Source organism: Aulonocara sp. 'chitande type north' Nkhata Bay, linkage group LG20 (genome assembly GCF_057382095.1).
Source record: "Aulonocara sp. 'chitande type north' Nkhata Bay isolate Kocher_YH1m ecotype deep benthic linkage group LG20, A_spYH_male_GT1.1, whole genome shotgun sequence".
Lineage (NCBI taxonomy): Eukaryota > Metazoa > Chordata > Actinopteri > Cichliformes > Cichlidae > Aulonocara > Aulonocara sp. 'chitande type north' Nkhata Bay.
In genome coordinates this window covers 12,936,489-12,959,025 of record NC_141363.1, presented here as the reverse complement: position 1 = coordinate 12,959,025, position 22,537 = coordinate 12,936,489, and the positions used below count along the sequence as shown (strand labels likewise).

The 22,537-nt window shown below is 40.8% G+C and overlaps 1 protein-coding gene and 1 long non-coding RNA gene across 3 annotated transcripts in view; one reads left to right on the top strand and one right to left on the bottom strand.

The window, feature by feature from the left end:
• The window catches only part of LOC147305284 (uncharacterized), a 33,496-nt gene extending 19,822 nt beyond the window's left edge, over window positions 1–13,674 (bottom strand). For both annotated transcript variants that reach the window (XM_086278279.1, XM_086278278.1), the window contains exon 1: window positions 13,431–13,674. In XM_086278279.1, coding sequence (XP_086134405.1) covers window positions 13,431–13,593 — 163 coding nt within the window. In that variant the 5' untranslated portion in view covers window positions 13,594–13,674. The remainder of the gene's footprint in view (window positions 1–13,430) is intronic.
• A 1,724-nt stretch (window positions 13,675–15,398) lies between these two features.
• On the top strand, window positions 15,399–16,891 carry LOC147305283 (uncharacterized). The gene is made up of 3 exons (XR_015126672.1): window positions 15,399–15,819; window positions 16,519–16,670; window positions 16,832–16,891. It is a non-coding gene; the product is annotated as an uncharacterized LOC147305283 (long non-coding RNA).
• The last annotated feature ends 5,646 nt before the right edge of the window (window positions 16,892–22,537 follow it).

Below are 22,537 nucleotides of genomic sequence, written 5' to 3'. Positions count from 1 at the left end.
TCAAAAAAAGTGACAGGTTACTTCCGGAGCTCCGGAAGTAATTAAATTATTCATGAGCTCCGGAAGTCCGGAAGTAATTAAATTATTCATGAGCTCCGGAAGTAGGAAGTAATTAAGTAATAAAAATATGATATTCATAAAAATATGATATTAATAAAAATATGATATTCATAAAAATATAATTGATTATTTAGAAAGTTTCTTATATATCAAAATAGCATTCTTTTATTTCTTTAAGCAATTAAATTTTATTTTTATTTTTTTTTATGCTCAAAAAACGCCATCTGGTGGCGGGTCAGTGTGTGTGGGCACGCGGGGGCGCGCCCGTGTCTCCGGACCGTGCTCTCTCGGGCTCCGTGCTCATGTGTTTAAAAATGTATTAAACCATATTAAAATTGTTTAGTTAAACTTGTGCTTTTGTAACGTTCAGTATGGCCACAAACACATGCTGCATGCCTTGGGGGAAAACTTTATTTAGATTTATATGCATTTGTAGATTTAGAATAAAACTCATACTCAGAAAAAACTCGCGATCCCCTAACCCTCCTTAGATACATAAGCAGGGAAAACTCCTTAAAAAACCCTCCGCGATTTCTCCAAAACCCTACAATAACTTGTTAGGGTACCCCCTCTATTCCCAAAACCTTATATTCGATAACAGGGAAAATCCTGAAAAAATCCTTAGTCTTTTTTCTCAAATTCAGCGCCCCGCGGCTCCCTTCATGCTCAGCCAAACAAAGCCAAAACTCCTTTTAAAAATTTCTCCGCGATTTCTCCAAAACCCCTAGAATAACTTGTTAGCTACCCCTCTATTCCCAAAAACCTTATATTCGATAACAGGGAAAATCCTTATTCTTTTTTCCTTCAAAAACTTCCCTCTTACTAGCAAGCTCTAAAATTCAACCCACACTCTAAGTTCTACCTCGCTCTTAATCTCCGATCCACAACTTCTTGCAGAGCACAATTTTTTCCTGCTTGTTCGCTCCCCGCTCTGCTCCCTAATGCGCTGCTTACCTCGTTTGAAAATTCCCCCCTTAGACCAACTCCGCCTCACTGCGCCCCGCTGCCAATCACATAACCCTTGCACCGCTCCCTTCGCACCCCGGTTAGCCAATCCGCTCCAGGTCTGATTTTACGATCTCCCGCTGATGTTAAGACTATCTTCGAACCCCCAGAAGACATCTGACTTCAGACGTATCAACAACTGGAACCGTTCAGACTGCTTGCGAGCTCAACAGCCATGAAACCAGGGATCAACAACTACCTTCGCGTGCCCTATGTGCATATCACTCGGTAAGTGTTAATCTTCCTCTCTAACTACATTTTCGCATTTTCCTTTTTACCATTCTGTCAATCCTTTCATCTTCAAAAAACAAAACAGTGAGCAACCTGAGGTGATCAATAATAATGATCCTTTAGAATTGCTTAATTTAGCTCTTGCCCGATTAGCACCCAATGAAAGTGCCTTTCAAAATAATTCTTTGAGTTTGGGATTGGATCATGATGAGATCCAAACAGAGTCAGACGCGGTTCATTCACAAATGAGTCTGACACAAAACATCTCCTCTTCTGATCCGTTTTTAGCAATTAATAGAGCTTTAGAAGCTTTGGCCCAAATACAAAATGAGGTTCAAATACCGCCAGAGTTATTGAGTCAAATAAACAGGCTAAATCAAAATCGTTTCATTGATTCTCAAAGCCAGCATTCGCTAGTCTTTTCCCCAGAAAATGCGTGTCCCAACGAACCGCTCAGCCGCAGCCCCCCGATACAGCTGTCAACCACTTTCAATGACTCTAATCCTCATCAATCACTCAGCTCTCCCGCAGACATTGTCTCTGCGAACGAGCCACTTAACCCAGTAAACCATGATCACTCCTTTCAACAAGGGGGTAATCCAGACCAGAGTTGCGCCAGTAATTCAGCACAACCCTCTATAGTTGTTAGAAATAAATTTAATAACGTTGAAATTAGAGAAATTTTGAATTTTCCTCCTCCAAACGATATACCCGACTATGCGCATTATTATCAAGGCGTAATGTCTAGTGCACGTGAAATATTAAACAGGGTTTTCTCTCACGCACGTCCAGGTGATTATATCCAGTTAGAATTGATAGGCCAGCAGTTACAAAATAATGTTTCAGTGATTTTACGTGATAATCATGATTTATCTGAATTTGAAAATTTATTCTTGAGAGCGGTACAGTCAAACTGGTCAGTAATGTGTGATGGCTCGTTGGAGGTTGTAGCTCAGATTGTTACACCCCCAAATGGCAGTGGGAAAAGATTGCTTAAACACATACTCGACAGCGAAATTGTGAAAAAGAAAAGACGTTTTTTATACGTGGTCCATAACCCCTCGAATAAGTTGTGTTTTGCTACAAGTGTTGCCCACCTTCTGCAACCCGATTTTAATGACTATCAAGCACAAACATTAGCTAGAGAAATTCAACAAAAAGCTGGTCTAAATGATCAAACGCCTGTTGGGTTTAATCAAATAATTACATTTGAAAGGTTACTAGGATGTAAAATTATAGTATTTTACCGTAACGAGCATGATCGCACCCTTTGTAAATTTCAGACTAGTACAGTGAATAGCGCAAAAGCCTTGTGTTTATTTTTATTTGACAATCATTACTACGCTATCAAAAATCTTAAAGGATTTTTGGGCACAGCGTATTTGTGTACTCATTGTTACATAGGCTTTAACCATGTGTTATCCCATTTCTGCCCTGCTCGTTGCTCAGTCTGTATGCAGCCTGACTGCAACGATCATTTCCTCTCCCCTATTGTATGTACCGATTGTAATTGCACCTGTAGATCTCGTTATTGTTTTGAGAGCCATAAAAAACTCGTTGAGAGGCGTGAAAGGTCTGCCAGCAACTGTGACCTCTACAGGAAATGTATCAAGTGCTCAAGGCTATATTACTTAGCAGCACATGAAAAACCTCACAAATGCCAAAAGAGAAAATGCCAAATCTGTCGTCAGGAAATCTCTAGTGATCATCAAACACATCAGTGCTATATGCAGGTTTTACAACGCGAAACAAAACATAATAACAAGTTGATTTTTTATGATTTTGAAACTTTTGTTAACGAACACGGTGAGCACAGCCCTTTTCTGGTGTGTACAAAAACATCAGATGGTAAATCTTGGAGCTCTCAGGGCGAGCATTGCGTTGAAAACTTTCTTGCTCATTTTAGACGCCCCCTCTTCAAGGGCTCAATCTTTATCGCTCATAATGCAAAGGGTTTCGATGCGTACATTATCCTTCGCGGGTTAGTTATGCGAGGATTAAAACCAAACTTGATAATGCAAGGTTCCAAAGTGATCAGCTTTACAGACCCAGACTCGTCATGCTTCCTACCTATGCCATTGTCAGCTATCCCGAAAGCGATGGGATTTTCAGATAGTGTTAAAGGTTTTTTTCCTCATTCTTTCAGCTCCAAACAAAACCTAACTTATGTTGGACCGTACCCTCCCCCTTCCGCATTTAGTCTCGAGCGCATGACATCAGAAATTAGACAGGAATTTTACAAATGGTATGATTCAGTCAGCTCTGGCCCCTTCAATTTCATGAAACAGGCACTGTTATACTGTAAAAATGATGTTGAAATTCTAGCTCGGGGTTGCACATTGTTTAGAAACGGGTTTATTGAAGAGACAGGAGTAGATCCTTTCAGTCGCAACACGCTTGCAAGCGCTTGTCTTAAAACGTATTTGACAAACTTCATGCCTGCCAATTCTCTGGCCCTGCCCTGTCCTTTAAATTACCATAATCAGGTAAAATCATTTTCCTCATCCTCAATTCAATGGCTCGAATATCTCTCGTGTACGCAAGGTGTTTTTATCAGACATGCGCTCAATCAAGGAGAAAAACAACTCGGTAGTTATTATGTAGATGGATATTCCGAAAATAATGGTAAAACATACGCGTGGGAATTTTTGGGCTGCTACTTCCATGGATGTATTAAGTGTTTTTCCAATCAGTCCGATGTTAACCCCCTGGTAGGTTCCTCTTTTGCAGAGTTAAACAGCGCCACTCAAGACAGGCTCGCTAGATTGAGAGCTGAGCATAATGTCTCTCTTGTTATAATCTGGGAGCATGAGTGGACCGAGTTAAAACGTAGTGATGAGAGTGTAATCAGCTTTCTCAAACGTTATGATCCACCAGAGCCTTTGATCCCCCGCCATGCTCTCTGTGGAGGCCGTACAAGCCCAGCACAACTTCGCTGTAGTGCTGGGCCCCGTGAGAAAATCAACTATGTCGATGTCACATCCCTGTATCCATATGTAAATAGTACATGTAGTTACCCCTTAGGTCATCCTCAAATAATCTTTCGAAATTTTCAGCACCCTAAAAACTACTTTGGGTTTATCAAAGCCGTCGTTTACCCACCACGACGGCTCTATTTTCCGGTCTTACCATTTAAAACAAAATCAGGAAAACTTCTCTTTACTCTCTGTCGCACTTGTGCTGAAATGAACAACCAACAAGGAGCCTGTAACCATAGTAACGAGGATAGAGCACTGAGAGGGGTTTGGACCACTCCCGAGTTTAACCTCGCATTAGAAAAGGGTTATGAAATAGGTCGAATCACAGAGGTATGGCACTTTGAGAGACAGAGTAACACAATATTCACAGACTATGTACATCATTTCCTGCGCAAAAAACAAGAAGCTTCAGGCTACCCATCAGATGCTGTAACTGAGGAGGCTAAACAGCTTTACATTAAAGACTACCAGGCTAAGCAAGGAATAACTTTAGACCCTGAAAACATAAAACTAAACCCTGCTAAAAGACAAATGGCCAAACTGTGTTTAAACTCTTTTTGGGGAAAATTTGGTCAGAGAAATAATCTCACACAGAGCAAACTGGTGAGTGACCCCGAGGAATTCTTTAACCTCATGTTCTCTCCAAAATACAAAGTGAGCTATTTCTCTTTTGTCAGTGATGATGTGGCTCTTATTCAATGGTGTTATGGTGACCTCTGCACTCCGCTCCCAAACTCCACAGATAACATCTTCATTGCGGCCTTCACTACTTCATATGGGCGTATGAAACTCTACAGTTACTTGGATCAGCTGCAGGAAAGAGCTATTTACTATGACACTGATAGCGTAGTGTATCTCACTAAAGAAAATCAATCTGAACTAGAAACAGGCAGGTATTTAGGCGAGCTAACAAATGAGTTAGACCAGGATGATTTCATTACAGAGTTTGTTGCAGCAGGACCTAAGAGTTATGGTTACATGACCAGAAAAGGTAAAGTTGTTTTGAAAGCAAAAGGAATCACACAAACACATGATGTCTGCGAGAAGGTCAACTTTGAATCTGTAAAGACTCTTGTTGACAATTACATTGATAACTGTGAAGGAGGGTCTACACTTGAGGCCCCTCAGCACAGTATCGTTCGTAATAAATCAGCCTTTTCACTACAAAATTCATCATTTCCCAAAAAATTCCGTGTTGTTTATGACAAGCGTAGATTGCTGCCAGGAGGTCTGACTTTACCCTTTGGTTATTGATTTTTTGTTATTCGTTTTTGTTTGTTTTTTAAAAAATGTTTCAGCCTGCTTTAATCGAGTTTGACCCCAGACTTCATGTGCCATTTTCCTGTATGGTTGTCGGGCCAAGTGGCTCTGGAAAGACCTTTTTTGTGAAATCTGTATTGGAAAACTGTGTACATGTTTTGAACAAGCTTATTGACAATGTTGTGTGGGTTTATACATCCTTTCAACCTCTGTATTCTGAGCTTCAAGAGAAAAATAAAAACATTAAATTCATCGAGGGCATTCCTGAATCATTTCAAGATGAGACCTTGTTTCCCTCACACCAAAGTCATCTCATTGTACTGGACGATGTTATTTTTCAAGCAGCTAATCATCCGGAAGTGGTCCGGATTTTCACTCAATACAGACACCATAAAAATATGAGTGTGATGATTTTGAGCCAGAACGTGTTTTTACAAGGTAAACACAGCAGGACGATCAGTCTGAACAGTACTTACATGGTGTTGTTTAAAAACCCTCGTGATAAATTACAAGTTAATACACTAGCTAGACAAATATACCCAGGACGTGTGCAATACTTTTTGGAAAGTTTTGAAGAAGCTACGAGAGAGCCACATGGATATTTATTGATAGATTTAACCCCCACCTGTCCAGAGCAACTAAGACTGAGAACAGGGATACTACCCTCTGAAAAGCTGTGTGTTTTCTTGCCCAGGAAAAAATAATAGAAACAATGTCTGTAAGATTGAGAAGAAACTTTGCTTTACTGAAAACACTAACCAGAAGTTCCCCTAAAATCCGTAAGGTTATTTTACAACAATGCTCACCCGATTTTATTCAGTCTGTTTGTGAGATTTGTATGAATCTTTTAAAAGGAAATATTCCAGTCACAGAATGTCAGCATAAGAAGCTGAAACGGTATAGAGAGAAAATCAGACAGATGGCCAGCAGACGAGAGGGTGTTAGAAAGAAAAGAAAGTTAATCACTCAAAAGGGGGGTTTCCTGTTACCTTTGCTCACAACGGTTCTACCCATTGTTGCAGATCTGGCAATTGGGGCAATTCGCAAATAAAGATGCAGAAAATGTATCTGATCTCACCTGAGCAGATCAAACGCTTAAATGAAACACATGCAAATGCTTCTCGAGTGAATATCAGAGAGAAGGCGGAGGATGATCTGGATAGTAAAATGAGACAAGTACTGGAGACTCAAGGTCTCACGGGGGCTAGACAGATTATAACAAGAGAGACATTATGCTCAGCTCTCAATCTAGCGAGCCTGTCTTGAGTGGCGCTGTTTAACTCTGCAAAAGAGGAACCTACCAGGGGGTTAACATCGGACTGATTGGAAAAACACTTAATACATCCATGGAAGTAGCAGCCCAAAAATTCCCACGCGTATGTTTTACCATTATTTTCGGAATATCCATCTACATAATAACTACCGAGTTGTTTTTCTCCTTGATTGAGCGCATGTCTGATAAAAACACCTTGCGTACACGAGAGATATTCGAGCCATTGAATTGAGGATGAGGAAAATGATTTTACCTGATTATGGTAATTTAAAGGACAGGGCAGGGCCAGAGAATTGGCAGGCATGAAGTTTGTCAAATACGTTTTAAGACAAGCGCTTGCAAGCGTGTTGCGACTGAAAGGATCTACTCCTGTCTCTTCAATAAACCCGTTTCTAAACAATGTGCAACCCCGAGCTAGAATTTCAACATCATTTTTACAGTATAACAGTGCCTGTTTCATGAAATTGAAGGGGCCAGAGCTGACTGAATCATACCATTTGTAAAATTCCTGTCTAATTTCTGATGTCATGCGCTCGAGACTAAATGCGGAAGGGGGAGGGTACGGTCCAACATAAGTTAGGTTTTGTTTGGAGCTGAAAGAATGAGGAAAAAAACCTTTAACACTATCTGAAAATCCCATCGCTTTCGGGATAGCTGACAATGGCATAGGTAGGAAGCATGACGAGTCTGGGTCTGTAAAGCTGATCACTTTGGAACCTTGCATTATCAAGTTTGGTTTTAATCCTCGCATAACTAACCCGCGAAGGATAATGTACGCATCGAAACCCTTTGCATTATGAGCGATAAAGATTGAGCCCTTGAAGAGGGGGCGTCTAAAATGAGCAAGAAAGTTTTCAACGCAATGCTCGCCCTGAGAGCTCCAAGATTTACCATCTGATGTTTTTGTACACACCAGAAAAGGGCTGTGCTCACCGTGTTCGTTAACAAAAGTTTCAAAATCATAAAAAATCAACTTGTTATTATGTTTTGTTTCGCGTTGTAAAACCTGCATATAGCACTGATGTGTTTGATGATCACTAGAGATTTCCTGACGACAGATTTGGCATTTTCTCTTTTGGCATTTGTGAGGTTTTTCATGTGCTGCTAAGTAATATAGCCTTGAGCACTTGATACATTTCCTGTAGAGGTCACAGTTGCTGGCAGACCTTTCACGCCTCTCAACGAGTTTTTTATGGCTCTCAAAACAATAACGAGATCTACAGGTGCAATTACAATCGGTACATACAATAGGGGAGAGGAAATGATCGTTGCAGTCAGGCTGCATACAGACTGAGCAACGAGCAGGGCAGAAATGGGATAACACATGGTTAAAGCCTATGTAACAATGAGTACACAAATACGCTGTGCCCAAAAATCCTTTAAGATTTTTGATAGCGTAGTAATGATTGTCAAATAAAAATAAACACAAGGCTTTTGCGCTATTCACTGTACTAGTCTGAAATTTACAAAGGGTGCGATCATGCTCGTTACGGTAAAATACTATAATTTTACATCCTAGTAACCTTTCAAATGTAATTATTTGATTAAACCCAACAGGCGTTTGATCATTTAGACCAGCTTTTTGTTGAATTTCTCTAGCTAATGTTTGTGCTTGATAGTCATTAAAATCGGGTTGCAGAAGGTGGGCAACACTTGTAGCAAAACACAACTTATTCGAGGGGTTATGGACCACGTATAAAAAACGTCTTTTCTTTTTCACAATTTCGCTGTCGAGTATGTGTTTAAGCAATCTTTTCCCACTGCCATTTGGGGGTGTAACAATCTGAGCTACAACCTCCAACGAGCCATCACACATTACTGACCAGTTTGACTGTACCGCTCTCAAGAATAAATTTTCAAATTCAGATAAATCATGATTATCACGTAAAATCACTGAAACATTATTTTGTAACTGCTGGCCTATCAATTCTAACTGGATATAATCACCTGGACGTGCGTGAGAGAAAACCCTGTTTAATATTTCACGTGCACTAGACATTACGCCTTGATAATAATGCGCATAGTCGGGTATATCGTTTGGAGGAGGAAAATTCAAAATTTCTCTAATTTCAACGTTATTAAATTTATTTCTAACAACTATAGAGGGTTGTGCTGAATTACTGGCGCAACTCTGGTCTGGATTACCCCCTTGTTGAAAGGAGTGATCATGGTTTACTGGGTTAAGTGGCTCGTTCGCAGAGACAATGTCTGCGGGAGAGCTGAGTGATTGATGAGGATTAGAGTCATTGAAAGTGGTTGACAGCTGTATCGGGGGGCTGCGGCTGAGCGGTTCGTTGGGACACGCATTTTCTGGGGAAAAGACTAGCGAATGCTGGCTTTGAGAATCAATGAAACGATTTTGATTTAGCCTGTTTATTTGACTCAATAACTCTGACGGTATTTGAACCTCATTTTGTATTTGGGCCAAAGCTTCTAAAGCTCTATTAATTGCTAAAAACGGATCAGAAGAGGAGATGTTTTGTGTCAGACTCATTTGTGAATGAACCGCGTCTGACTCTGTTTGGATCTCATCATGATCCAATCCCAAACTCAAAGAATTATTTTGAAAGGCACTTTCATTGGGTGCTAATCGGGCAAGAGCTAAATTAAGCAATTCTAAAGGATCATTATTATTGATCACCTCAGGTTGCTCACTGTTTTGTTTTTTGAAGATGAAAGGATTGACAGAATGGTAAAAAGGAAAATGCGAAAATGTAGTTAGAGAGGAAGATTAACACTTACCGAGTGATATGCACATAGGGCACGCGAAGGTAGTTGTTGATCCCTGGTTTCATGGCTGTTGAGCTCGCAAGCAGTCTGAACGGTTCCAGTTGTTGATACGTCTGAAGTCAGATGTCTTCTGGGGGTTCGAAGATAGTCTTAACATCAGCGGGAGATCGTAAAATCAGACCTGGAGCGGATTGGCTAACCGGGGTGCGAAGGGAGCGGTGCAAGGGTTATGTGATTGGCAGCGGGGCGCAGTGAGGCGGAGTTGGTCTAAGGGGGGAATTTTCAAACGAGGTAAGCAGCGCATTAGGGAGCAGAGCGGGGAGCGAACAAGCAGGAAAAAATTGTGCTCTGCAAGAAGTTGTGGATCGGAGATTAAGAGCGAGGTAGAACTTAGAGTGTGGGTTGAATTTTAGAGCTTGCTAGTAAGAGGGAAGTTTTTGAAGGAAAAAAGAATAAGGATTTTCCCTGTTATCGAATATAAGGTTTTTGGGAATAGAGGGGTAGCTAACAAGTTATTCTAGGGGTTTTGGAGAAATCGCGGAGAAATTTTTAAAAGGAGTTTTGGCTTTGTTTGGCTGAGCATGAAGGGAGCCGCGGGGCGCTGAATTTGAGAAAAAAGACTAAGGATTTTTTCAGGATTTTCCCTGTTATCGAATATAAGGTTTTGGGAATAGAGGGGGTACCCTAACAAGTTATTGTAGGGTTTTGGAGAAATCGCGGAGGGTTTTTTAAGGAGTTTTCCCTGCTTATGTATCTAAGGAGGGTTAGGGGATCGCGAGTTTTTTCTGAGTATGAGTTTTATTCTAAATCTACAAATGCATATAAATCTAAATAAAGTTTTCCCCCAAGGCATGCAGCATGTGTTTGTGGCCATACTGAACGTTACAAAAGCACAAGTTTAACTAAACAATTTTAATATGGTTTAATACATTTTTAAACACATGAGCACGGAGCCCGAGAGAGCACGGTCCGGAGACACGGGCGCGCCCCCGCGTGCCCACACACACTGACCCGCCACCAGATGGCGTTTTTTGAGCATAAAAAAAAATAAAAATAAAATTTAATTGCTTAAAGAAATAAAAGAATGCTATTTTGATATATAAGAAACTTTCTAAATAATCAATTATATTTTTATGAATATCATATTTTTATGAATATCATATTTTTATGAATATCATATTTTTATTACTTAATTACTTCCTACTTCCGGAGCTCATGAATAATTTAATTACTTCCGGACTTCCGGAGCTCATGAATAATTTAATTACTTCCGGAGCTCCGGAAGTAACCTGTCACTTTTTTTGACGAAAGGGGTATAATATCACTCTCTGTGAATAAACAAACAAATGAACAGCAGCATGATCTGAATATGATCATGAAAGCTTAAAGTATTTTACGACGGCAGGTAAGATATGCTGTTAATGCTAATCTTTTAACATTTTACTAATAAATATGATGCAAATCTCATGGTCCACTACATTCCAAAGATGCTCTGTTGGGTTGAGAGCTGGTAACTCTGGAGACCCGAGTACAGAGAACTCAATGTCATTTTAAGGGAACTGCATATTTTCTCTTTTTTGGACTACTCTCTGTAAATCATGCAGATGTTTGTGCTGGAAATTTAAACAGATCAGCAGTTTCTGAAATACTCAGATCAGCCAATGTGGCACCAACACCCACACCATGATCAAAGTGATTTCAATCACCGTCACTGATCGCTATATGCTGAAATGCATGGACTGCTGCCATCTGATTGGCTGATTACATTTTGGATTAAAGAGTAGTTGAACGGGTGTAGTTAACAAAGTGGCCGTAAGTATGTTTACATAGATGCAGTGTTAGGGAGTAACGGCATACATGTACCGGCGTTATGCATTTAAAATACAAAACATGAGTAACTGTATTCCGATATCCATCCATCCATTCGCTTATCCTTTTCAGGGTCGCGGGGGGCGCTGGAGCCTATCCCAGCTGTTATAGGGCGAAAGGTGGGGTACACCCTGGACAGGTCGCCAGTCTGTCGCAGGGCTAACACATAGGGACAGACAACCATTCACACTCACATTCACACCTAGTGGCAATTTGGATTATCCAATTAACCTATCCCCACAAGCTGCATGTCTTTGGACGGTGGGAGGAAGCCGGAGTACCCGGAGAGAACCCACGCAAACACGGGGAGAACATGCAAACTCCACACAGAAAGACCCCGGCCTGATGGTGGAATTGAACTCAGGACTTTCTTGCTGTGAGGCAACAGTGCTAACCACCGTGCTGCCGATAGTTACCGATAATTTGGTAATAATTAGAATACAGTTACTTCTAAATAAATGGATTACACGATGGTCTTTTCCTGTTTCATATGTCAGGCTATACCCTCTCTAATTTTGTTGATTTCACGCATTACCGGAAACCCAAACAAAACACGCAACAAGAAGCTCTAGTGTAAGTGTCTTGGTAATGTTGGTGGTGTCAGTTATACAATGGACCCAGAAACCGAGCTGCTCTCAACTATAAAGACTCCACCCGAAAGAAACATCTGGAAGTACATTCTTTTTTTAAAGACTAACATTAGCTAGGGCTGTGCGACATGACCAAAATCTCATATCCCAATATAAGACGTTTCTCGTCCCGATAATGATATATATGACAAAATAGTGCTTTTTCTGTAAATTCTGTGAATATCGGGCAACTTGACTTTCATGAAGTGTTTTCAGCTGGGTGTCGTGTACCTGGAGTCGAGTATTTTGACCAATGCACTATATATTTTTAGATATATGTTGTAACGGCCGCCATTTTCTTTCTGAGTATTTATTACACGTGGGGGAAAAGCCTGTTCTAACGTATGAGTCTAAGGTTTATTTTGAGCACCTGATGGCTCTTTTTTGCTTCTCATCTATAAACTCTCTCCACAAACTTTCACATGATTCATGCGTAGGTGGTCGAAGAGGTTTGTCGTGTTTGAGTCCGTGGTGGGAACCAGTCTGGGCATAATTTCCATAGTACAGTTTTCTGATCCGTGTCAGACTTTTCATAACCAAACCATGTCCATGCAACAGGGGGAGCCCCTCATTTAGGAATAACATCCTCAATTTGTTTTGACTGGTCCTTCTGTTTGGAGCTACCAGGTTCTGCCTCATCTTTATTGATTGTACAGCCCTAACGTAAGCCTACTACAACTACCTTGTATTAGTTTATGTAGCTATCTAGGTTATGTCTCACTTCAGAATCTTCGATGTACTATTGCTGTGTGACTCATTACTATTACTGAAGGCTGCATTACAACCTGCTACTTGCAAATAATTATGTGCAGTTCTGAAAGCAAACAGAAAGAAAACCTATTACTGATACAGAAATTGTGTTCTATACGAGATCGCTGCAAAAACTGCAGCCTTGCCTAATGTCCACCCTACTGTTACTCATTTTACATCACGATTTAAAAATTTACTTGAGATTGCTTTCAGAACTGCACATGATTGTTTGTAGCTAGCAGGATGTTAATGCTATGAATCAAGTCTAACAGTCTTTAGTCTATGAAATAACTTTAGCTAAAGCCAGCTAACAATGTTAGCTCGGTGGCTAGTAGCCTTCAGTTATAGCAATAATTCACACAGCAATAGTACATTCAAGTAGTTGTAACATGCAAGTAATAAAGTAATCCGGACCAAAGTATTCAGAATACGTTATTCACATTGAGTAACTTAATGGAATAGTTACAAACTCCATTTGGGCCATGTATTCTGTAATCTTTCGTGGAAAACATTTTAAAAGTAACCTTCTCAACACTGCACAGATATAACTTCATACACTTTACTGTGGTGTATTACTAGTTCAATGCATTTAGATCATGCCCACGTGAATCACACGATGATCCCGCAACCCTCACACCTCCACACCTGTATTGTGTGACTTTATCCCGGGTCTGATATCAAGCAGTCTTAGCTGACGGATCTCTTCCTCATACCGGACGATCGTTTTTTCAAACTCTGAGAAGATTTCTTCTGCAGCAGAAGTTAATCTCTCCTTGATAAACTCTCTAAGATTCTGAACTGAAGACATTATTGCAACAACAACCGACACGGCCAAACCAACATCTTCAAACTTAATTCAGGATCGCGATGGGATCTCTCAATGGCGCCATTGCTGCTATTCTTCTTCTACTGACTTTACGGTAGGCTGGAGGTATAAAAGGCGTAATACTGCCCTCGTCAGGTCTCCTGATTTCTCTAGTACAGACTCTGCTTTGTCTTTCTACAAAGAGTTGATGACATTAAATACAGATGTTTTAACAGTGCTTGAATGTTTTATTTTGTTTACTCTAGCCTCCAACTCAAACTTTGGTTGCTCCTATGCCCACGTCACTTCCTCCACCAATCAGAATGAGGGTCCGGGTTCAGGAAGACGTCTTCCTGATCCCAGTTCCACAAAGGTCGGTGAAAACTTTTAAGTTTGAGCAGTATATAAAAATAAATCCCAATCTGATTGGTATAGTGTTTTTTTGTTGTTGTTGTTGTTTTGTTTTTAATTTCTGTTTAATCGCCGGTCATTGCTCTGCATCCCAGTGAGGCCAACTCCTGCTCTGTGTCGTGGCTGTGTGAGCAGGCAGCTCAGCGTTACCAGAAATGTGGCCTCCTGCCTTGTCTCTCTCTGCAGAAAGAAGGCGCTCTGCTCTCCCCGCAGGACCAGCTACTGGCCGTCCTGCACACAAATGAAGAGGTGAGGTGACACTGAGGAGAGCCAGAAGTGACCATACTTGGACCACAGACAATTTAAAAGATGCTGAAGACTACCATGATTGGTTGATGAAGTCTGATCACGAGTGTTTAAGACAAATGTTGTCACCGTTGCTATCTTGGATTTAAAAAAAAAAAACCCACAGTGACAAGAGGATGGCTATGACTGTGAAACAGCTTGCATGTCAGCCAGTGAGCATACTCCTTTTCTTAGGCAAAGTATGACCCAAATTCATAAAATAGACTTTCTCATAGACACAGAGGTCTTTTTTAAATCACTGATAGAAGGAATGGAGGTTCTAGGTCCTTCCACAATGACTTCATCTTTCATTACCCAGATGAGGCGTGCAGGTTTTAGACTGTATGATTCTGGTAAGAAGGTGAAGGGCTGGTTATGTTAACAAGCTGCCTGAGAAACTACAATCTGAGAAACTGTAAAGATTAGAACCATTTCTATTACCAGACTGGATGCTGACTTGCTTTTGGAGCCAGCTTCCAGAAGACACTGAAGGAATCACAGTTTTTGGGATTGAATCCTTGGCTTCACTTTCCTGCACCAGTGCAGGATAACTGATGGGTTTGTATTGCAGGTTCTGGCTGAAGTTTGCTCGTGCACTCTCAGAAATAGAGGTATGAGAGAAGAACATTTTTGTACCTATAGGTAAATTTTTTTAAAATGTTCCCTTAAAAGTACAATACTGGCCTTTAAAAGTCCAGAAATGCCCCTTTAAAGGTACAATTTAAAGTACAAATCTGTACCATTTTGACCTGTACTGCAGTGACAGTGGCAGAATGTGGTAATGGGTCAGCATGGGAAAATCTGGATGGGCCTGGTTAATTGTAAAATTCATATGAGATGTGAGTGTGCTCATAAAAGCTACATGTTATAATCAAATCTGTTGGTCCTCTCCTCTGTACGTAAATTATCCTATGATGCAAAGAATATCTGTAACCTACCTTTGTGTAAGTTATGTTAAATTATATTTAAAAAAAAACACACAATGACATGCAGGCACAACCAAATGATGTTAAAAAAAACTGGTCCATTTCCATTTTATTAAGTTCCAGTTATAATTTTTAATGTTTTAAATCTTGGTTGTAGCCTTCAAAAACGTGAAATCATATTACTGTTATGTTTGGCCATTTACTTTTTCGCTTTTACTACATCCTAGAATTGTTCATTAATTGGGAGGTTTTTATGGAATTTGCAACATCAAGTTAAACCGAGGTTCTTTGGAAGTTAAAATGTCAAGCAGATTTTTATGTTACGGTGACTACATTTTGTAAGTTACAAATATAGTTCGCCAAGACAGCATAACGGTTTCTAAACAACTGCGCATTAATACCACAATGTTGTATTTCCATGTATCAAGTTCGCAACGCGCATTAATCCCAAAGGCTGAAAAGCCAGCAGCGATGAGTGCTCCGCCTCCGCGCTGACTAGCGTTGACGCTGAAAATGACTCTCAGGGGGTTATCGATGGAGGAGCTCCTTATAAAGTTGATGGAAGAAGGCATTGATGTGTCAGACGACGAGGCGCAAAGGTTTAGAGGTAAGTCGGGTGTGATTTTGTGTTGTTATAAAAATTACAACGTGTAATTTTACAGTAGAGTTAGCAAAAGTCCGAAGAGCTAGCTTTAACATGGGTGAATGCTAGCAGTTAGCTAAGTTTTAAACAAAGAAAGGTACAAATGTGGACTATTTAGACTGTTGGTGGAATCGTCAACGTCTGTCTTCCCGCCGTATTCCAGTGCTTTATCAATAAATAGTCACTAACCTTGTACAACAATGTAAAAAAATCAATAATTTCTCAAAACATGCTTGTATGTAAATATAGCTATTAACAAAAACGTTTTCTAAGCAAAATTTATCGCATCTAACTTGTTTCCCGCTCAAAGGGATTTTAAACAATGGAAGGTACACATTTGCACCATTCCACCTATTTAGTGGGATTTGGGATTTTCGAATCTGAGAGCTGTAAGCTCTGCGCAGGGACACTGTCTGCAACCCAAGAATTGTTAAGATGATTGGGGAAACAGCTAATGATTTTTTTTTTGTCTCTAAATCTGATTATTATTATTATTTTCTGTACTAGCTGATTAATCAATCTGTTTATTAGCTTTAGAATTTTTTGATCAAGGGTTAAAGTACTTTACATTTATCTCCAGTCTGTGTCTTTAAACATGTCAAAAGTTTAAATCCTCAATGTAAAATGTCATTCTTTTGTCTATTCTGCTCTTTTCATTTCCAGTTGTGTGATGAGGTTGATTTAATGCATCCCTGCCAAGACAACATCTGTCGCCGCTTTAGCAAAAACTTCACTGCTGTTCTTCAAATGACCAAGGATTTGCCACTGAAGAAGGTCTACATGGAGGGAGAATGCACTGGCTGAAGACATTACAGGTGCTAATTTGACCGCATACAAATAGTAAATTTTGTGACAATTCATTTGCTCTCTCTTCCAAAGATAATTGATGTACCATAGTGTCATGTGAAGAGCATGTTAATGGGAATTTGCATGCTATCAAAATCTAATGAAGTGCATTTGCATCTGTATGACCTAGGAATTGACTTCAAGGGGGCACTTCTCTTGCCATCCATCTTCAAGGAGAAGATAGAAGATTTAATCATCCTTGGAGAGGTAAATGCATGATGCAATGCATAGCCTTTGGCCACAAGTTTCATTCTCGGTGTTTTGTTGGCATGGAGCTGAATTCAGCTGCGGTTCAGCATCACAGCTAAGCTAATGTAGGGGAAACACTGCTGTTAATCCACAGTGCTGCTGTGCTCTTGGGTTTTGTCTGGTGTTTATATAGATAGATAAACCTTTATTGTCCCCTTAGGGAAATTCTTCTTCACAGGTACTGTCACTGTCAGGGGTGATTGCTTTTGCCCTTGAATATTATGTCAAACTTTAGCAGCTTATCAAACACTACCACAGCAGTCATTGGTCAAGAAGCTTTTTGTTTGGAGTAGGGGCCATGTTTACAGGTTATCAGAATAGACAGTTTTGTTTTACTGCAAATAAAGAAGGTAATTTGAGGAATCTGTTGAAAATCCACTTGGCACATATTGCTTAAACATACTGTATACTAATGTTTTTCTTCCTCTTCTGCAGAATACTCCCACGAGTCCATACCCAACCATTCGAATGAAGGATAAGAGTTGGACAACTGCCCTCTTAAGACAGTTTCGCTGTGTTGTGACAGTTGAAGGAGTGGATGTTTGCTCGTGCCGCTCGCTGGATGAGGCCTACATCTCAGCATTCTCCACCTTCTTCGTGTTCAACATGACCTACCCTGCATACTTCAAGAAAACACTTGTCTTTCTTCAGAACTGCATTGTCAACATAGGAGACCAGGGAGACAAACCCCTGCCAGTAAGTGTCACCAGGGTACTTAACCAACTCTATTAAATATGCCCCCACCCAAGTGTCATTACCTTATTCACTACCCAAGGCTGATTTTGATGTATGGTCCTCTTCGCCCTTTGTGGTGTATGGGATATGAAAGCAAGCATCAATATTTCAAAAATCTAGCGAGTAAATGCAAAAACTTTGTAAACATCACTGCAACTCTTAACAATCGTCATCAAATGAAACAGTGCTGGGAGTTTTCTTCAGATAAGTTGCTTGTTGACTTTGAACATTCACTCAGCACAAGTGTCAGTGTGCCATTTTCATCTCTGCCAGGTGACTTACAGAATGCTCTGGAAATGAACAAAAGTTTTACAGATGTGCATTTTCAGGATAAAGTGCTTCAGTGTGTGTCTGCTATATCTGTCAGCAGTAGGGCTGGGCGATATGACCCAAAATTCATATCTCGATATTTTTTAGCTGGATGGCGATATAAGATATATATCTCAAATTTTTTTTTTTTTTAAAGCCATAAGTTAAGAACAAAAAGAGAGTTCTTAGTCACACTGTGTCCCAGATGTCACACGGGCACTTTTATTTACATACAGCGTAGATGTACATGAAAAAATTACTCAAAAATAAATTCTCAGCATTTATTAAATAATCATGGTCCATAAATAAAAGAAAACTATGTTCTTTTTGTGCATAACAAAAAGCTCACAATTGTGCAGTCAAAATGTAAACTAACAGACGCTGAGCATAATAACAAAGAGACAGATTTCACAGCTGCACCACGTCTCTGAACAGGTGCCATTTGTGGTCCTTATACACACACAGTACGGTAATATTACGTTGAAGCACAGTATGTATCACTCCGCGAGGCTCCTCCTCGGTAGCCGTAATCATCCGACAATCCATCAAGCGGTGCAGCTCCGTAGCTTAGCAAAGTCATATTAAAACATTTTTTGACAGATTGCTGAGCGCTGTGTACCACATAAAATCGGTTCGCGGTCAGTAAGCACAACCAGAATTCATACATAGGGCGCACTGTCGAGTTTTGAGAAAATGAAAGGATTTTAGGCCGTGCAGCCCGGTTAGCGCGGTTAGCTCGCTAACACGTTGACGCCGTCCAGCCCCACGCACGGGGCGATCCGCGGTAACTCGCTAACGGAGATTTTCCGCTTTCATCTTGTCATTGCCTGCAGATGAAGCTATGGCGGAGGGGCAGTTGTGTTCAGTGAAGGAGAGGCGAGGCCGAGTAACGCAGCGTAGAGACAAAAGTGGACGAAAGAGAGGCAAACCTGCGGCTCCACAAGTATAATTATAACGTAACATAGACTATATCGATATAAACGATATTGTCGCATCTTATATCTCGCATGAAAATATATCGATATTTTTAAAAAACTCGATATATCGCCCAGCCCTAGTCAGCAGTGTCAAATATGAACTTGAGGATGTTTTTGTAGTTGGCCATACACACACTGAAGCCATACCTATATTCCTTAAAATCAAGTATATTTTGAATGTTGATACTTGTTGGGTATTGTGTGGGAAACTGTTACTTCCTTGCACTTATGAATGTCATTTCCATGCTTACCAAGTTCAGTTGACAATGACTGGATCCTGTTCAATCCAGGAAATGAATTAGACTTTCAAGCTCTAGACACGTATTTAGTAGATGATAGGCTGTTTGTGTCCTTGAGGTATTCTGTGTGACGTGATTGCAAGCACATTTTCCATTGTGTTCAGGTGTTTAATGTCTTTATGTGATTGTTTACTTTTTTTTTTTTTTTTAAATGAATGTATTTTTCTTGACATGTCCTATGGCAATATACAAAAGTAATCAAGGATGTATTCCTGTGGTTGTTTAAATGCTTTGATGTGATTCTATTATCGAGAATAAATGGTTAAATAACCAAATATTTTGGAATATTGGGGGTACATTTTTGTCTCTTTAGGTACGAAATAGGTTGTCGCTGGGGGGGTACCCTCATAGGTACCCTACTGTACCCTTTTCAAGGGAACATTTCTGTACTATAGTTTCAAGGTACATTTATGTCTTAGGAAAGTACATGATTGTACTTCAGATGGTACAACTTCATAAGGTACAAAAATGTCCTTCAAAAAGGAACACCCCCAGCGACAAGCATTTGTACCCTTTTTGGTACACTTTGGTACCCCTATTTCTGAGAGTGTGGGGATCTCCCTCCTCTCCCTGAGCAATACAAGAAGGCCTGTCAAAGTCTGGCAGTGGGTGAGCAACAAAGAGGTAATGCATTATAAAACGCACACAAGTGCATTTTTGTATTCTGTTATGAAGTACCATCTCTTTCTACCTGTAGATGAGAACAAGCGTGTCTCCCGGCTATGAGGTTCGGGACCGGGGTTCCTCCGTGTCAGGACTCCAAGTGTCTCGGTTTGGCCGCCTCTTCCCTCGGCCCGCTCCTCCGTGCCCTAAAACTTCAGGCCAGCCTCACGGAGCTGCGAATTTCTGGAAACCGTATGTCTGACGACCTTCTCCCTGAGCTGATTGCCACAACGCTCACATGCCTCGTCTGCAGCTGCTGGACATTTCTGCCAACTGCATTACAGGGGACGGCCTGGAGAAGGCTGTAAATGCTTTAAAGGGACAGAGTGCACCTGCATTCCCGGTAAGGGCCTCAGCTAGCCAATAGTGGCAGCTCCAGGTTTACCATCTAACCTGTATTTAAGTACCTCTGGTCTTAATAACTACCTTAGATCTTAATAACAAGCTAACCTGATTCGTATCAATGATATCTGTCAGAGAGAATTGGCTCTCGTGATCATTTGCTTTTTCTGCTCGTTTCCACTCAAAGTGCCTGGAGGAGCTGGACCTCAGTATGAACCCACTGGGGGACGGCGTGTCTGAGTCTCTGTCCTGTCTGCTGTCCTGCTGCCCTGTGCTAGCCAAGCGGTCTCTGCAGGCCTGCGGCCTCACTGCTCGTTTCCTTCAGCAGCATCGACTGCTGCTAGCCAGCGCGCTCACAGGTGACTCTAACAAGCAGCTGACTGAAGCCTTAAGCTTCACTGAACTCCCACCCATAAGCAAAACTGCAACTAACTTTACATCTTCTGAACGTTCAGGCACAGGCCATTTGAAAGCAGTGTGCCTGTCCCTCAATCCCCTAGGCTCCACCGGCTTTGAGCTGGTGTTAAAAAGACTGCCCCTCCACTGCCTCCCACACGTGGACCTGTCAGCTGTCTGCAGAGGGCCTGCTGATTACCCGGCACTGGAACACCTCGCCAAAGTCCTGTCACAGGTGTGCATGCAAAAATCATGCAATGTCATTTATTGTCGAAAGATATAATTGTGCAATCAGGTTAAGACTTTTGTGTTTTTGCAGGACGAGTGCTCTCTGACCCACCTCAGCCTGGCTGCAAATGGGCTGACAGACAGCAGTGTAGCTACCTTGGCGAGGTGTGCGTGTGTGAGAGTCAAGACCTGGACAGTTTGTCAGAGCTGGTCCAGGATATCCGTCTTTGCTCTCAGGCCCTCAACAAGCTGGACCGACAGACCTTGAAGCAGAGCTGGGACAGGACTCAGTCACACGGACACTTTCTCTGCCACCTCTACTTGAGGGTGGCAGGTGTGTTCATAATAAATAATTAATAATGAATTATTAATTTCATAATAATTCATAATAAAAGTGGTCATTTTTATAAACATTTTGTTTAATGAGGCTACACCAAAAAGAAACAAGATAAAAACAAAATAAAGTGACATGGTGTCCACCGACAGTCTGTGGATAGCTTGTGTTTTATGCATTTTTGTCTGCCTTATTTATACATGTAAAGCTCTGTATCTGTATAAAGAGTTTGTGTTAGTGTGTGAGAGGTTTTGTGTCACAATGGTCCTGTTTTGGAGGATTTGATTTAAAAAAAACCAAACATAATTAAAGTAACCAACGATGCTATACGTTGACATCGTTCTTTCACTGTAAGACTCAGCAGGCTATGGTGAATAATCACAGCGATTTTCAGGTCTCTGAAGAAATCTATCTAGGAGCTATGACAGTGTAAAGACAACCTGCAATTTTAAATGTGTGGCGACATTTGAATGAGGCGCGTACCAGTAGAGGGAGCCAACGCACCACGAATGGTACACAGCCACAGATGCGCTTTGTGCAATGCAGGAGTGTTCGCAAAGAAATGTGGATAAGTTGTAAATCAAAAGTGTTGAGAATTTGTAATTATAAAGTGAATTAGGGAACGATATTAGATACTGCCACTGGCTAGATTTCAAAATGGGTCTCTCGCTCCCAAAGCGCGTTCTCTACGCCGCGGCCTGCCCTATAATATATTTCAAGCGTTTACCACAACTGAGAGGTGAAAACTGCCGTTTCTTCGTGTTACAAAATGTTCTGTAACTCCAAAAGTACACGGACTGTCGACATCATTCTTTCACTGTAACAATCAGCAGGCTTTAATAAAAAAGAGAAAAAAAATCAAGGCGGTTGTCAGGTCTCTAAAGAAAAATACATCTAGGAGATATGAGGAGTTGAAAACGCCTCTGTTACAGAATTTCAGCTGTCATTTTCACTCAAGTCTCCATAGACTTTGAATGTGGACATTTTTTAACTGTGTTGCTTCGAGGCCATTTGCGAGGAAACGGCAACTCCGACAATAATGACAGTGCCATTTTGTTAAAGGCAAGAAAAATACCTACATTTTGATGTATAATTTGTGTTAATGAAGGCAAAATTGAGCATTTGTTCGGACATGAAGAAGAGATTGAGAAAGCGACAATGCATGGTGTGTTTGGCGTCCATAGCAACCATAACAACCAATATTGATTGATGGAAGAGATTTTGAGACAGGGGTAAAAAAAAAAAAGGCAGAGAGAGCCCATTCTGTAGGCTCGCCTGTAGGCTTCTAGCAAGCGTAGCAAGTG